The following is a 15,897-nucleotide window of genomic DNA, read 5'->3' as shown; positions in this document are numbered from 1 at the left end:
AACCAAGGATACAAGAGATCTGTATGATGAAAACTATAGAAAACTTATGAAGGAAATTGAAGAAGACACAAAGAAATGGAAAAACATTCCATGCTCATGGATAGGAAGAATAAATATAGTTAAGATGTCATTACTACCTAAAGCACTCTACACATTCAATGCAATTCCAATCAAAATTGCACCAGCATACTTCTCAAAACTAGAACAAACTATCCAAAAATTTGTATGGAACCACAAAAGACCCCGAATAGCGAAAGTAATACTGAAAAATAAAACCAAAACGGGAGGTATCACCATCCCAGACTTCAGCCTCTACTACAAAGCTGTCATCATCAAGACAGTATGGTATTGGCACAAAAACAGACCCATAGACCAATGGAACAGAATTGAGAACTCAGAAGTGGACCCAAAAGTATACAGCCAACTGATCTTCGACAAAGCAGGAAAGAATATCCAATGGAAAAGAGACAGCCTTTTTAACAGATGGTGTTGGGAGAACTGGACAGCAACATGCAGAAGAATGAAACTAGATCATTTTCTCACACCATACACAAAAATCAACTCAAAATGGATAAAGGACCTGAACGTGAGACAGGAAACTATCAACACCCTAGAGGAGAAAGCAGGAAACAACCTCCTTGACCTCCACCGCAGCAACTTCTTACTTGACACATCCCCAAAAGCAAGGGAATCGAGAGCAAAAATAAACTGTTGGGACCTCATCAAGATTAAAAGCTTCTGCACAGCAAAGGAAACAACCCAGAAAATTAATAGGCAACCAACGGAATGGGAAAAGATAGTTGCAAATGACATATCAGATAAAGGGTTAATATCCAGAATCTATAAGGAACTCACCAAACTACATGCCCGAAAAACAAACAACCCAGTGAAGAAATGGGCAGAAGACATGAACAGACACTTCTCCAAAGAGGACATCCAGATGGCCAACAGACACATGAAACGATGCTCAGCATCCCTCCTCATCAGGGAAATACAAATCAAAACCACACTGAGATACCACCTCACGCCAGTCAGAGTGGCTAAAATGAGCAAATCAGAGAACTCTAGATGCTGGCGAGGATGTGGAGAAACGGGCACCCTCCTGCACTGTTGGTGGGAATGTAAACTGGTACAGCCCCTCTGGAAAACAGTGTGGAGGTTCCTCAGGAAACTAACAATAGAACTCCCTTATGACCCACCAATAGCACTGCTAGGAATTTACCCAAGGGATACAGAAATGCTGAGGCATAGGAGCACATGTACCCCAATGTTCATAGCAGCACTCTCCACAATAGCTAAAACATGGAAAGAGCCTAAGTGTCCATCAACAGATGAATGGATCAAGAAGATGTGGTTTATCTATACCATGGAATACTACATGGCAATGAGAAAGAATGAAATCTGGCCATGTGTAGCAACATGGATGGACCTTGAGGGTGTTATGCTGAGCGAAATAAGTCAGGCAGAGAAGGACAAATACCATATGTTTGCACGTATAGGAGGATTAGGAGGAACTTGACGGAGGACCAAGGGGGAGAAGAAGGGCGGAAATGGTGGGGGAAAGGGAGAGAGGCAAACCATGAGAGACTCTTGAATGCTGACAAAAACTGAGGACTGATGGATGTGGGGGGGAGGGGGGGATGGGCATGGAGGAGGGCACTTTGGGGATGAGCACTGAGTGTTATGTAGAAACTAATTTGACAATAAACTATTTGTAAAAAAAAAAAAATCCTACATTAAAAAAAAAAAAAAAAAGAAACTATCTCCTCCAGGAAGCCTTTCTCACTATCCTCAAGGTCCCCGTCCCCAGCCTAAGTTACATATTCCTTCCCTCTGTTCCCACAGCACTTTGTGCTTACTCCTGTGATTAAAATATCGTGTGATATATATCTTTCATAACTGGTTGTGGTCTGCTCCCCTCACTAAAGTGTGTGTTCCTTCTGGAGGGTACTATGCTAAGTGAAATAAGTCAGTCAGAAAAAGTAGATATCATATGTTCTCACTCGTATGTGGAATTTGAGAAACTTAACAGAAGACCATGAGGGAAAGGAAAAAGTTACAAACTGAGAGGGAGTCAAACCATAAGACACTCTTAAATACAGAAAACAAACTGAGGGTTGCTCTTGGGGAGTAGGGGGGGAGGTGAAAATGGATGATTGCCATTGAGGAGGGCACTCGTTGGGATGAGCACTGGGTGTTGTATGTAAGCGATGAATCATGGGAATCTACTCCCAATGAATGTATTCTTTTTTTTTTTTTTTTTAACATTTTTTAATGTTTTATTTATTTCTGAGAGAGACAGAGCGAGAGAGAGAGACAGCATGATCAGGGGAGGGTCAGAGAGAGAGGGAGACACAGTATATGAAACAGGCTCCAGGCTCTGAGCTGGCTGTCAGCACAGAGCCTGATGTGGGGCTCGAACCCACAAACCGCGAGATCATGACCTGAGCCGAAGTTGGATGCTTAACTGACTGAGCCACCCAGGAGCTCCCCAATGAATGTATTCTTAATAAAATATTTTGGGGGGGGGAAGTATGTGTTCCTTGAAGGGAGGGGCCTTTTTTTTTTTAAATCCTCAACTATGTAGCCTTGGTACCTGGTACATAATAAGTGCCTAATAAATGCATCTGTTTCAGAGTATGCTCTAGGTACCTAACAGACAGCTTACCTTTCCCACACTACCCAAGGGGGAAGCCTTCTGAAGGGATCTTCTTAGCAGGGATAGGAGATCATCATAAACACCTGATACAGCTATAGAATCCTAGAGAGGGAAAGACCTCTGGAGATTACCTGCTCTAATCCATCCCCGTTACAGATGTGGATATTGAGATTCAGAGAGGGAAAGCGATTTACCTACAGTCACATAGCCAGTTACTGGCAACGCTTTTTCTCACTAATCAGAAAGATCATCAACACTTGGAAGCTCTGCCCTTCTAGAGAAGGGAATCCAGAAATGACCACCTTTTGACAATAATATCTCTAGCAAGCACTAGGAATCTTACAGACATTAGATCCAGAGAGACAGCACAACATGATGACTTCAGAGAACAGTACTGGATTATATACTTGAAAGTTATTAAGAGAGTAGATCTTAAATGTTCTTACCACACACACACACACACACACACACACACACACACACACGAAAGTAATGGTGTGAGGTGGATTGTTATCTAACCTTATTGTGGTAATCATTTCACAATATGTATGTGTATTAAATCACATTTTACACCTTAAATTATACAGTGTCATATGTCTATTATATTTTAAGAAGCTGGAAAAAATAGAGAGAACAGGTTCTGTAGTCAGTGTAGATCTAAGTTCAAATTCCAGCTCTGCCACCTAGAGGCTGTGTGACTTTTGGCAAGTTACTTAATCTCTCTGTGCAGTTATCTCGTCTTTAAAATGAGAACAATAGTACTCTATCCTATAGGGCTGTTTCAAGAACTAATACTTATAAAGTGTCTAGCATATAGAAAATGCTCAGTAAAAAATTGTTGTTATTAAACAGCAGCCTCTCCCCATGATTCTTCTCTCACTTCTTACGCATATTCTCCATGCTGATTTCTTTCTTACCTCTTTTTCCCCAGAAGAGAAACCAGCTGAAAAGTAAAAAACTGGGCATGACTCGATTCAAAAGCTGCCTGGTTGGAGTTGTTATCTTGCAATTTTTTGCAGGCACCAAGCCAGAGACTAGAAATCTCGGCCAGGCATGTGTTCTGCCCCAGGGCATGTGGCCCCATGCTCTACCCAACCAGCCCTCCAACTCTTCCCATCCCCTATCCTCCCTCCTGCTTTCTAAACAGATGAGCACAGTAGGTTGTACACATGCTTCATGGAGATGTTTGACTTGTAACTGACAGATGATTCCATCACATTTGCTAATAGCTAGAGAAAGATGTGTCCTGGGAACCATATTTTAAAAATGAAGTCATAGGGCAATTTATTCTCAATTATATTTGTTTCCAACAATTCTCATCAATTTGGGATTTTGAAGATGTGCTTCAAATAGAAACCTGGAGGTCATTTGCCAGTGCCAGGTCTTGCCACCTTCTAGAAGAATGGGGCTTCTTAAAAATGTAGATTCTTGGGCCTTACCCACAGATACTTGATTCAGTAAGGGCAGCTCAGGAATATACATTTCAAAAACATCTTAGTGATACTGATACATCTGGTCTTGGTATCAACACTTAAGAAAAACACTGCTAAAAATGTGAAGAACAGCAGCTCTGATGGCAGAAAAGACTAGTTTAAATCCCAGCTCCAGCCCTGTGTGAGATATAGCCCCCGCTCCCACTTCTGTATGTATTATTGCTAACTCCTGGTTTTATTACCCTTCCAACCAAACATGTCCACTGGAAAAGTCTGTCCCAACTTCTTATGTTCAGCTGGATACTTTTTTATTTTTACCTGCCTCTAGAAAGGATCTTACACTTTCTCCTGCCAAGAAGTTCCTTATATTTACTTCTCTTTTTTTCCCCCTTCTAGAAGGTCTGCTCTGTGACCTTTATTTTTTATCTTTTTTTTTTTTTTTTACGAATAGTTTATTGACAAGCTGGTTTCCATATAACACCCAGTGCTCATCCCCACAAGTGCCTTATATTTACTTCTCAACTATTTCTTCTTTGTTTAGCTCTCACTGAAGATAGAGAACAATTCACAATCATCTTGCGTATGTATGCACAGGGGAATGTGAGAGTATGTTTTCATCCTACTTCCCTACTATACAGTGACCAGTGGACTGCCATCTTGTTTCCCTTCCTTGACTTTGGGGTAGGGGGTAGGTTTCCACAAATCCCTTACCCCAAAATATACTAAATATTCTCCCCCAAAGTGGTTGCTTTTGTCTGAATTCACTTCTCTGACCAAGCAGATGCCTGGAGTTAAACACTTTACTCACTTCAGCCCTTGTGGCAGGCAACCTCAACGCCAATACAAACCCTCAGACCCACCTTTTTGGACAGAACTTGGAACCCTTCTTAAGGCTACATCCCAGCTACACTCAACCTTCCCCTGATGGCAGAATTACTACTTACCTATATCCCAACAGTTGTATAACCTCCTTCTAATTGCACATTCTCCATTAGGCAAGTGCCTAACCTTTGTCTCTGGGCAGAGGAAGTCCCCTCCCTGGGTGTTACCAATCCCCTTTGCTACCCCTTCCACCATTCACAAGTGCCAATATTGACTGTGCAACCATTTTGTTACACTCCCATCCCATTCCCAAATATCTGTCTAAATATGGTTATTAGGTAGTTTGAATTTACCACCTGGGCAGAAGTCCAGTATGGGTTAATTTGTTATTAATTTGCTCAATTTATTGCTCTTGTAGCAACTTTAACTTAAACATAGTGGAAAATTTGTAAGTCTGCCCTCTAGCTATAATTTCAGCTTTCCCTTCCCAAGGAGCTCCTCACTCAACTCTCTCATTCATTTGACCCCATATTCTCTCTTGTAGTTATAAGAAAGTTTACTTCTGCAAGAAATATTTAAAGTAGATCAGGAGAGGCTTCACACAGAGGCTACATTTGACATGAACTTTGAGAAAGAGGCAGATGTTTACAGGCATAGATGGAAGAGAAGGGAATTCCAGAAAAAAGCAACACTGTGAACACAACTGAGCAGAGGTTCTCAAATTTAGGTGTGTACTAGAATAATGCTGGAGAATGATCAATAACAAATGAAACATCATAGTTGCCTCTGCTGTAGGAACAAAGGAATATGATCAGGATATGAAGGAGACTATAACTGTATTGGTAATATATTTCTTAACCCGAGTGGTGCATACATCTGAACTATTTTATACTATATTTTAAAGAATAAATCAGTCTAAAGAGACTGTAAAATACAGAGTATAAGGCATCAGTTCTGATTCAGTAGGCTTAGAATGGCACTAACAAGCATCCCAGGTAATTGTTATACAAATGGTTCATGGACCACTCTAAAAATATTATGCTAGCATTTCGTCTTCAAGTGGAAAAGGAAAAATCAATAGCACCGGTGCATAAAGCCCAGGGCTCAGAGTCAGGACCCCTGACCCATATTCTCTGCTCTGCTCCAATTTGGTACATAAGTATTTGCTAGTAGGTTAACTTCTTTAAACATTATTTTCCCAAGCAGAAAGCCACTTGTATCCTTGTTCAGCATGGTAAGGATAAGTTAAATGACGCCTGGTGAAACTTGAGGGATTTTACAGGATATGCATGGTTTATAGGGAAGATAATGTTTTTTTTTTTTTTTTTTTAGAAAAATAGCCCCCTTTCCTTGATTCAAGTTCTCAGTGATCTGTCTCTATTGGCAATTTTCATTGAGCTTGAAGCATATAGCAGTAGGACCTTACATGGAAAGAAAAACTGGTGCCTCTCTGGGTATTTTGAATTATATCTCCTTAACTAAGAAAAAAAAACGTCCAGAGTGGTGGTTCTCACTTATGTTGGGAAAAGGGAACACAGCATACACATCAGAGTCACTGGGGAGATTTTTCAAAACATGCAGACTTCCACCTGTTGCTATGTAAATAAGAATGGAAAAGAGGATGGGAGAGTTGGGGAGTCCACATTTTTTTAAGCACTCCAGGTGATCTTGATACATTCCCTGCTCTAGAAAGATTTTTGGCCTCCCTCATGTAACCCAATCCAAGATCTTATACTTTTTCCTGCCAAGAAGTTCCGTATATTTACTTCTCAACTATTTCTTCTTTGTTTAGCTCTCACTGAAGATAGAGAACAATTCACAAGCATCTTGCATATGTATACACAGGGGAATGTGAATAATGACCTTGTTCTCAGGGACTGGGGGCCAGCTGTTTGGAAACCTCAGCATCCCCAGGGTTGAAATAATCTCCTGGCCAGATGTTTCCTTCACCGGTTGGAGCAGGGCATGAAGGTCCCAGTGGAAGGCTCCCTGGACCCTAGGCTTGTCCAGCTGGATCAGCTGCAGGTGGAGCAAATGGGACCCAAGGGCCCCATCAGGTCACCTTGCTAAGTCTGACTCAGGCCAGCAGCTCTTTATTTCTTCCTGTCTCTCCCACTTCCCACTGTTCATCTCTGTGGGCAGCTGCCAAACTGGGGAACAAGAGTCAGGCAGGGGGAGGGAGTAGTTCTTAATGGATACTCCATCTCTTCAGTGGTTTGGGGTCTGGCAGAGATAAACCAGACCTAAAACAGATTGGCTCCACCCCCTAATGTATTTCAGTTAATGCACTAGCTGCCGAGAAGCAGCCAGACCTGGAGCAACAAAATCAATTCTCCTCAGCTGAACAGCAAGCTTAAACTTAACCCCCACAGCTTTTTCTCTTGTGTCTTTTATCCCTGGTGCTAAACAGGCTGTTCAGGCTTGGCTTCCTGACACTGACAGAGCATATCTCTGAGAGGTTGGACACAAGATCTGTGGAGACTCTTGGGTAATGGTCATGTGCCAAGGGGCTCCTAGAAAATATGACACACCCAAGCAATCTTCACCATTCCCTCACGTCTGATGTAACCTTGATAGGTACCAATTTTTAAATTAAAAAAAAAATTTTTTTTAATTTCTGAGAGAGAGAGAGAGACAGCATGAGCAGGGGAGGGTCAGAGAGAGAGGGAGATACAGAATCTGAAACAGGCTCCAGGCTCTGAGCTAGCTGTCAGCACAGAGCCTGATGCGGGGCTCGAACCTATGAACTGTGAGATCATGACCTGAGCTGAAGTTGGACGCTTAACCGACTGAGCCACCCAGGCACCTCAGGTACAAGTTTTTAAAAAGGAGGTAGGAATGACCCTGATTTGGCTGGTGTTACAGATGGGGGAGCTGTGGAAATTTAGCGATCTGTCCAGTGTCATTCACTTAACGAGAGATAACCCTTGAACTACTACACCTTGGGTCTTGACTCCTATGACTACTGTCAAATGGCATTTCATTTTTGAACTTTAAAGACCCTCACCCAGAGGTGCCTGGGTGGCTCAGTCAGTTGGGCATCCGACTTCAGCTCAGGTCATTATCTTGTAGTCAGAGAGTTCGAGCCCCACATCAGGCTCTGTGCTGACAGCTCAGAGCCTGGAGCCTGCTTCAGATTCTGTGTCTCCCTCTTTCTCTGCTCCTCTCCTGCTTGTGCTCTGTCTCTCCCTCTGTCTCTCAAAAAAAAAAAAAGAATAAACATTAAAAAAATAAAGACCTTCAACCAGGTATAAATATTGTGACCATGTTCCTATAAGCAAGGGTCATTGGGGAATAATTCTATATGAGGAATCATATAAGATGAAAATAGTACTGATGTTTTGCTTCCTCTGTATTACTCCTGCCACTCAGCCAAAGCTGTTCCCCACTCAGTCCATGAGTGTATTGGAAAACTCTACTACCTACCCACATATCTTCTCAAGAATTTCCCTTGAGTTTCTAAACCTAGGAAGTGGGATCAACTAAAATATATCATATGGAGAACTATAAGGATTTTGTAAAAGTCTCAGTCAAGCCCAAGCAAGCTGGAAGTAGGAACCACTGCTGATGCCTGGGGTGTAATGGAAGCTGTTGCTACTTGCCTTCCGATTCCTACCAATTAGCCCCTCTCACCCTCTGCTGGCAACTCTTAGAAATTCAAGTGAGACTAAGCTGTCACTCTCAAATCAGAATAGAAAAGGACTCAGGGTACTAACGTCTCTGAATGGAAGCCTGGAGAAAAAAAAAAAAAGGATATGATGTGAACAAACCCAGCTCTCATATGTCCAACTTGTCCTAAAATACAGTAGACACTGCCATAGCTGTGTATTCATTCTTTTATAGTTACTGAACACCTGGTCTGTGCCAGGCACTGAACTTGGCCCTGAGAATATAAACATGAGTTGCAAAGATCACTGCTTTCTCCTGCCAGCTAAGTGTCATTTCCGAAATAATGTGTCCATAAAAGTGCTATCTATAGCATGCCCAAGAATTCAGGTAAAAAGTGAGCCTATTTAAGGTTTATTTATGACATCCATAGAGCCCCCAAAGGGAGACAAAGAAATTGGCTTATACAAGCCTTAGTAACTGGTTCTGAACCATGGTTTTCAAGGGGGAAGCAAGAAGCTAGTCTAATGACTTTCAATGTGGCCAGAAAACCATTAGTAGCTAAAGAATGGAAAAATTCAGAAATAAGAGAGACTAGAATGTGAATTCACATTTAAAACTTTTACAGTGAGTCTGAAGAAAGAGGGAACCAGAAAATATCATCTTAACTGGCACAACAAAAAGAATCTGGCACTTCTTATAAGCAGATCAGGAAACCATGATGCCTTGGTTCAGGGCTTCTCCACCTTGGCATTATTGACATTTTGTGCTGGACACTTCTTTGTTGTTGGAAGTGGGAAGCTGTCTTGTTCTTGTGCATTGTGGGATATTTAACATCATCCTTCACCTTTATCCACTGGATGTCAATAGCACACTCCCCACATTGTGATAACCAAAAGTATCTCAAAGAGATTGTCAAATGTCCAGGGCAGGGTGGGAATAGCCCCTATTGAGAAACACTGTCTTTATTCACCACTATTCTCTCACTCCAAGGCCAACCCAATATAGTTAATAGAGAGAAGAAAGAAAATTGGGATCTGCACTATCTTGCCAATGAACAAACTCAAGGAAGGAAGAGGGGCGAGCATAGTAGAAGTCACTGTCACTTGCCCAGCCACAGGGCAACTTAGCGTAAGAGCTAGGAGTGTGAACCAAATTTCTTGGCTCCACTCATCCACATTGTGCTGGTAATGGAGATGATAATGATAATGACTTGAATAATATTCTAAAACTTCATGAGCAACAACAACAAACTTCAGCAAGATGTTCTACCAGCACTTTTTCCCGGTGCCCCATCCAGGTATAAAATATAACACACATATTTGCCTGCCTAAACTTGCCTTTTCTTCTCATAAAGTTCAAATTAAACTGCCTGATTGCCTTCCTGCAGTCTGCAATTTTTGCATTTCGCTCTTTCCTGGCCCATCTACACAGTACCAGCGCCCCAGGTCTTTTGCACAAAATTTAAAGGGATACTAAATGAGGGGAAAATAAGTAGGGTAGGTCAGGGCCATAGGAAATTGGGATAGACTGTTAATGGCTACCAGACAGGGCTAGCCTTAGATATAGGCCAAATAAGCAGTCACCTACAGTCTGTTACCTAACATTTGACTTTTAGAGTTATATTACTTTGGTGAAAGCTGTACATTAAACTTAGCACTTGTGTGTACATATTTATTAGATCATTGCCCTTTGAGATCACTATCAGAGATCAAGGCTCTCAGAGATCAAGTGTATTTAGAGTTTATGTTGTTGTCCCTGGAAAGTGGATCTGGATAATAGTCTTAAATTGGTACTGTTCAGGCAGAAGAAGGTGATGAAAATGGAGGCTAAAAAAAGCAGACACTAACTTTGCTACTAGTCCGTTTTGCTATGAGTAAAACCCTGATATAGATTGCACTCTGCAGAGTATTGGGCTGGGTCATTCAAAGGAGTCCCCATTCATAGCGTTTGGGTTGGATAAACAGGAGGGGTAGAGAATGGATTTCCCCATAAGGCAACATATTCCACCCCCACCCCTACCACCAAGCTCCACAACCTACCCAACCCCAGCGACACAGTCTTACCTCCCACGAACTGTGCTGCTCCCATGCAACGTCCCATCATTCTGGAGATGAGCTCCTCCATGCAGCAGCCCAGGACAGCAGCCAGTGCCACGAGGAGCAGCAGAGCACAGCCGGCACCTGTCACCACCGTGCATATTTGCCAGGCCAGGCTTGGGATGGCACTGAAGCTGGCATAGCGCCCACACTCTTCGACCATGATCAGACTGTGCCCCTCTCCCCGCACGGGGTAGTTGCACCTCCGGAATGTGCTGAATGACACTGGCTTCCCCAGCTGGGATCCAAAGAGCCAGTAAGGCAGGAAGTAACTGGTAGAACTGGCCACAGCAGTAACAAGGGACAGGAAGGCCCAGAGGGTCCCCACCAGGGTCAGGCTGCTCCTCATGGTCCCAGGTTTCTCTGCAGGGATGGGGAGATGAGTTGGGTCACAGCACCAAATGCAAAAAGTTATCAAGTAGGCTCCAGTGGCCAATTTTTCATTTGGCTGGCCAGTCTTAAGGCTTGTTTATGTAACACTTGGCCTTTGCTTTTGGATAAAAGTATTCTCCTCAAGACCATTTAGGTCCTTCTGGGATTCTGCTTTCCAGCATTTTCCCCATCTTCCCTTTCTTCCGCCTGATTCAGATTTCTATGGTCTCTAGGCTGCAATGGAAGAGCCATTGAACTGAATTAGTGGCTGTTCCAGCAACTTCAATGCAGCCTAATCAGACAGCTTTCAACTCTTGACATCTAGCATGAAGCAAGTGACAGGAGGGTAGGCTGAATGAAACCAAGGCTGCCCAGAGAATCCTCAGCCTCCAGTGGAATGGCTTTACTGGCCTGGAGGCCTGGAAAGAGATGGTATCTCAAGAGGGTCAGGAAGCAAGTTGTTTTCAGAGAGTGAGGGAGAAGGAAGACAACTCATGGGGCTGCCCCTCCTACAAGGGAGAAGAGGGAAAGAGAGCCACTATGGGGTCACAGGATGTGGACCTGCGATCTATGTAGGATTTCTAATAGTGCATCAATATGAGCTGTTCACAAGGTTGAAATATGTAGAATAAAATATGGGGCGACTCTGTCACATGCCATGCTTATCACTGAGTGAGCCTTGTTCAGTCACTTTTTCCCCAAAAGCAATATGAGAGGCAACTTTCCAACCAGTAAGGGTTGTTTGACTACACCAGCTATTGAGAAAACCTGCCTCATCCTTCACTCAAAGGCTTCTATTCTCTCTGAAATAGATCAGGTGCCCCCTGCCTGGCAGCAGGAATGTATATATAGCTGTAAAGACCTTTCAAGGTACCTTCCGGAACAAGTAATCTCAGATTCAAGACCCTGAGATCCTTTTCAGGTCTAATCTCCTCAGCCCAGCTCACGAATGGCTTTCACAGACCCCTCTGTTGAAAATCAACCACTTCCCTCCCAACTCCATTAATCTGCCATTGCTTTCTGGCCTCAATTAGGGCAGCTAGAGACCACACTGCAGCTTGATGACAGCACTGTGAATGTCTCCAGCAGGCAGATGGTGTAGGATATTTCAGAAACTTCTCCATGATTCATCACCATTGTCTAAAGCTACAGGTTGGGGGGAGAGGGTTACAGGGGTGGGGGACCCAAGGTAAGGGGAACAGTGCAGGCACTGGTTGTATGGGGGCTGCCATACTGCCAATTTGAGACATTGTCAGGAGCTAGCAGCAGCTGTTTTCAGGGTCTCAGGGACCATGCCCAGCCATGGGCCCTTTCATAAGCACCATTACACTATGTCTGGTGCAGAGTAGGCACTCCAACTCATGTTTGTTTAATGAAACCCATTTCGTAGAAGCAGCGAGTTTCCAGGATGCCAGGGACCTTTATGAATCACCTAATTCAACCTTCTTGTTTTATATATGGGGGATCATGGCCTGGTAATGAAAGAAATGATTTCCCCTAAGTCATAGAGTAAGTTAGCAAGCGGCAAAACCAGAATAAGAAAATAAGAAACCCGATCTAGGCCAATACTTTTCTACCACACAGTACTAACATCCCTCCCCCCCATCACTTTACAGACGGGAATCTGGAGAGGAAGTGATTTACCCAAGGGGAAATGGCTAGTGAGGTACACTGGCCAGACCAGAGCCCAGTTATTTGATTCTTAGCATAATGCTCTGTTTTCAGTCCACCGCAATTCCCCTCCTGAAACATATGTATTGTGTGCTATGTGTTTTGTGCAGGAAGGGAGAGAAGATCATAAATTGCAGGTGCTTATGTTGGAATGTTAGGGCTTGGGAAGAAAGTGCCCTGAGCTGGGCCCCTGGGAACAAGGCTTTGTGCCTGATGTGAGGGGGGGAGGGTGAGAAGAAGATGTGATGAGGGATTGTAAGCCAATAGGAGAAGTGGAACTAGTTTTAAGTAATTGCTGTTAGAAAACAGGTATGCTTGGCCGCAATGAGGTAATGCCTCTACTTGTTATATTAGAGTTTGTAAGATTATGAGAAGTGCAAGCAGCACTCTGTTATGGATTCACTTCCTGGTGAAGAAGCCCAGGCAGGAGGATGGGAGGAAACAAACTGACAAACGCTACCTGCCAACTGCCTCATCATACTCCCTTTCAAAGCCATCATTTCATGTGCTCTGTCCAACAACCTTCTGTGTTTGGTAAGAAAAACATCACTCCCAATTTACAAATTAGCCCATTGAGTATCAGAAAGCTAAGTGGCTTGCCCAAGGTGACACAGTGATTTAATGGCACAGCCATCATTTCCTACTGCCCATTCACCCAAAACCTTCCCTCATTGTTCTCCTTTATCACCCCAATAGTATTACAATGAAAAGCCTCCATGGTTTCCCATCCAGGATTTCAAAAAAATGTTTAAGAATGGGGAAAGAATTAGAAGGACAGACTGGGAAGGTGGGAGAAAGGCCACTTTCTCTAAGCAGTGTGTAAACCAGCAGAACAAGAGCATTAGCTCTTTCAAGCTCAGCAATAAGTCAGAACCAACCCCATATGTTGCCCCAAAACATTATCACCTGGAGATCCAAGGCCCCAGCAGGACAACCAGTAGAAAGGCAGAGAATCTAAGGCAGAGAAAGAAACTATATCAGTGAGTGGCATCTAGACTATATTAAAAATAAAAGGTGTGGCTCTGACATAAGATTATTAACTTCTGAGAGAAATCAGGCTTTTAAAAAAAACTACAATACTACCAACCACTATCACCACAATTTTAGTTTTAAAATGTAAGATGGAAGAATCACAAAAGTCAGTTTAAATTACACATGCTTATCTTTAGGGAAACTCATTGGCTATCAGAACCTAAATTATATCCCTCCAACTTCAGAAAAAACTCATTGTACTTATTTCATTCAGAACTAGGATGACCAATTATGCCAGTTCTCCTGGGACTGAGGCATTTCCTGGGATGTGGGACTTTCAGTGACAAAACTAGGAAAGTTAGTCATTCTATTTAGGACCAGATGTGTGGTGAGCCAGCACTGTCCATGGAGAGCAAGTTCAGAATCACTGCCACAAATAACTCTAATGTTCTCTCTTCAGGACTCAAACAATACAAAGTCAGAAGTGACCATGGAATTAAACAGTGCAGAGCTGAAGCCTATGTATTTTGAATGTAAACCTTTCTGAATCATAGATGAGACCTCATGCAGTCAAGGAAGAGATCTCAGAGATCCAATTGCTCCATATTTTCTGAGCATAGAATAAACCCCAACCCAGCTTGGGAATTGGAATTGGAATTATTTCGCCTGTGGATGGACAGAGAGTCAATGGGCCATGTGGATGCTACGCAGGCACACTGTACATGCTCACATGTGCCAGGTGGGGAAGCACATTCAAGCAAGTGCTTTTAGTTCCTGTATTGCCTGCAGTGGAGTAACTTCCCTTCATGACAGCCCTCCAAAGCAATCCAAGTTCATTGGATCCATAGTTCTCAGGAACTAGCTAAGTCTCTTTGCAATCACATAAATAAAAGTCACACACAGTGCTACACTTCATTCTATCTTTATTCTTCTTGTATATGTCATGTATGCAATGGCTTTGTTTCCCTGTCCTAGAATTCTAGCTATATAGCTACACTGGATTTCAGAAACAAAGAACTCACCTTGGTGTTCCTGCTAATTGGCCCAGTAACCAGTCATTGAGAGGCTTGTTAATGACCCTCTGTCTTCAGGTGTCACATGCTCCCTCATCCCTTAGTTTCTCCATCTTCTAAGTGGGTCACATGCCTGTTTCTGAGAGTGGTTGTGGTCATATAAGATGCAGTGAGTGTGGCCAGAAAGTTTAACAACCAGAGTGGAAGCATGGTGTGTTCTGCATTTACTATTCTTGACAGAAGGCTAATGTTCACTAATCTTTAGAGATATCATTGTCATTCTAATGCAGACTCATGGGTAAGAATCACTCCAGCCTTTTGAGGCAGGAAACACACCTAAGTATTACATGTCAAATGGTCATCTACAGTGCTTTTAAAGAACTTCATGGAAGGAGAATCTACAATTTTTCTCAGTAGCTTAACAACTCTCACTGTCAATAAATCATTTATTATGTCTTATTTTAAACTTTTTCTGCTGCAACTTAAGGCCAATTCCTTTGGTTGTGTCCTCAGAGAGAATGGAGAAGAGCTTGGCTGGTCTTCCAGATGACAGTCCTTAATCAACTCAGATTGCTGGTAGCTTACCTTTAAGCCCCCCCCCCTTGAGCATTCTACCTCTCTCTTTGTGGTGTTACACTGCCAAGTCTTCATCATTTGTTCTCACTTTTTCATTCTCATGTGTACGTACTCTTATGTAGGCAGTTAGTAGCAATGAAACTGGAAAAAAACACTCTTATTTCTTCTGGGTGGAAGAAAAGAAACCAAATCCTTCCTTTACCTCATTTTCTCCCCAGTTCCCACTGGAAACGACTCAAATACTTTTGTTCCCTGTTAAGCTTGTGATACAACTTCTGAGTTAAGGAAAGCACTACCTTACCAAGGGTAACAGGATCCAGGAAAGGCAGCCATTGAGTTAATGACCAGAATACAGAGTGGTCAGAGAGTCCCTGATTTGCAGCTGCTAAGCAAAACATGGCTGTAAGACTACTGGTCTGTGAGGAGCAGCTTTGTTGGCACTGGTGCTGGCAAAGGAATATGAACAGGCCTTTCTTGCCATGCCCCTCAGATAGTATGCATCGCCTACCTGCCAACCCTGTTACAAATATATCATGTTCAGTGTTGAGACTTCTGTAGGAAGTGACACAGGCATATGTTTCCAATGGTAAATAGAAGCATGCTCCAGAAATGTCTTTGCCCAATGAGATTCCTTGTATCAAGTTGGGTATATAAACTGCCTAAATTTGAACATT

General features: G+C 42.8%; 1 protein-coding gene across 1 annotated transcript in view; it reads right to left on the bottom strand.

The window, feature by feature from the left end:
- The window catches only part of LHFPL1 (LHFPL tetraspan subfamily member 1), a 44,032-nt gene extending 32,995 nt beyond the window's left edge, over positions 1-11,037 (bottom strand). The window contains exon 1 of the mRNA XM_039247432.1: positions 10,587-11,037. Coding sequence (XP_039103363.1) covers positions 10,587-10,968 — 382 coding nt within the window. The 5' untranslated portion in view covers positions 10,969-11,037. The remainder of the gene's footprint in view (positions 1-10,586) is intronic.
- Between the last annotated feature and the right edge of the window lie 4,860 nt (positions 11,038-15,897).

This window comes from Hyaena hyaena, unplaced genomic scaffold, assembly GCF_003009895.1.
Source record: "Hyaena hyaena isolate Hyena2069 unplaced genomic scaffold, ASM300989v1 scaffold_297, whole genome shotgun sequence".
NCBI classification, from domain to species: domain Eukaryota; kingdom Metazoa; phylum Chordata; class Mammalia; order Carnivora; family Hyaenidae; genus Hyaena; species Hyaena hyaena.
The sequence above is the reverse complement of the archived record's forward strand: the minus strand, read 5'-3'. Positions and strand labels throughout refer to the sequence as shown.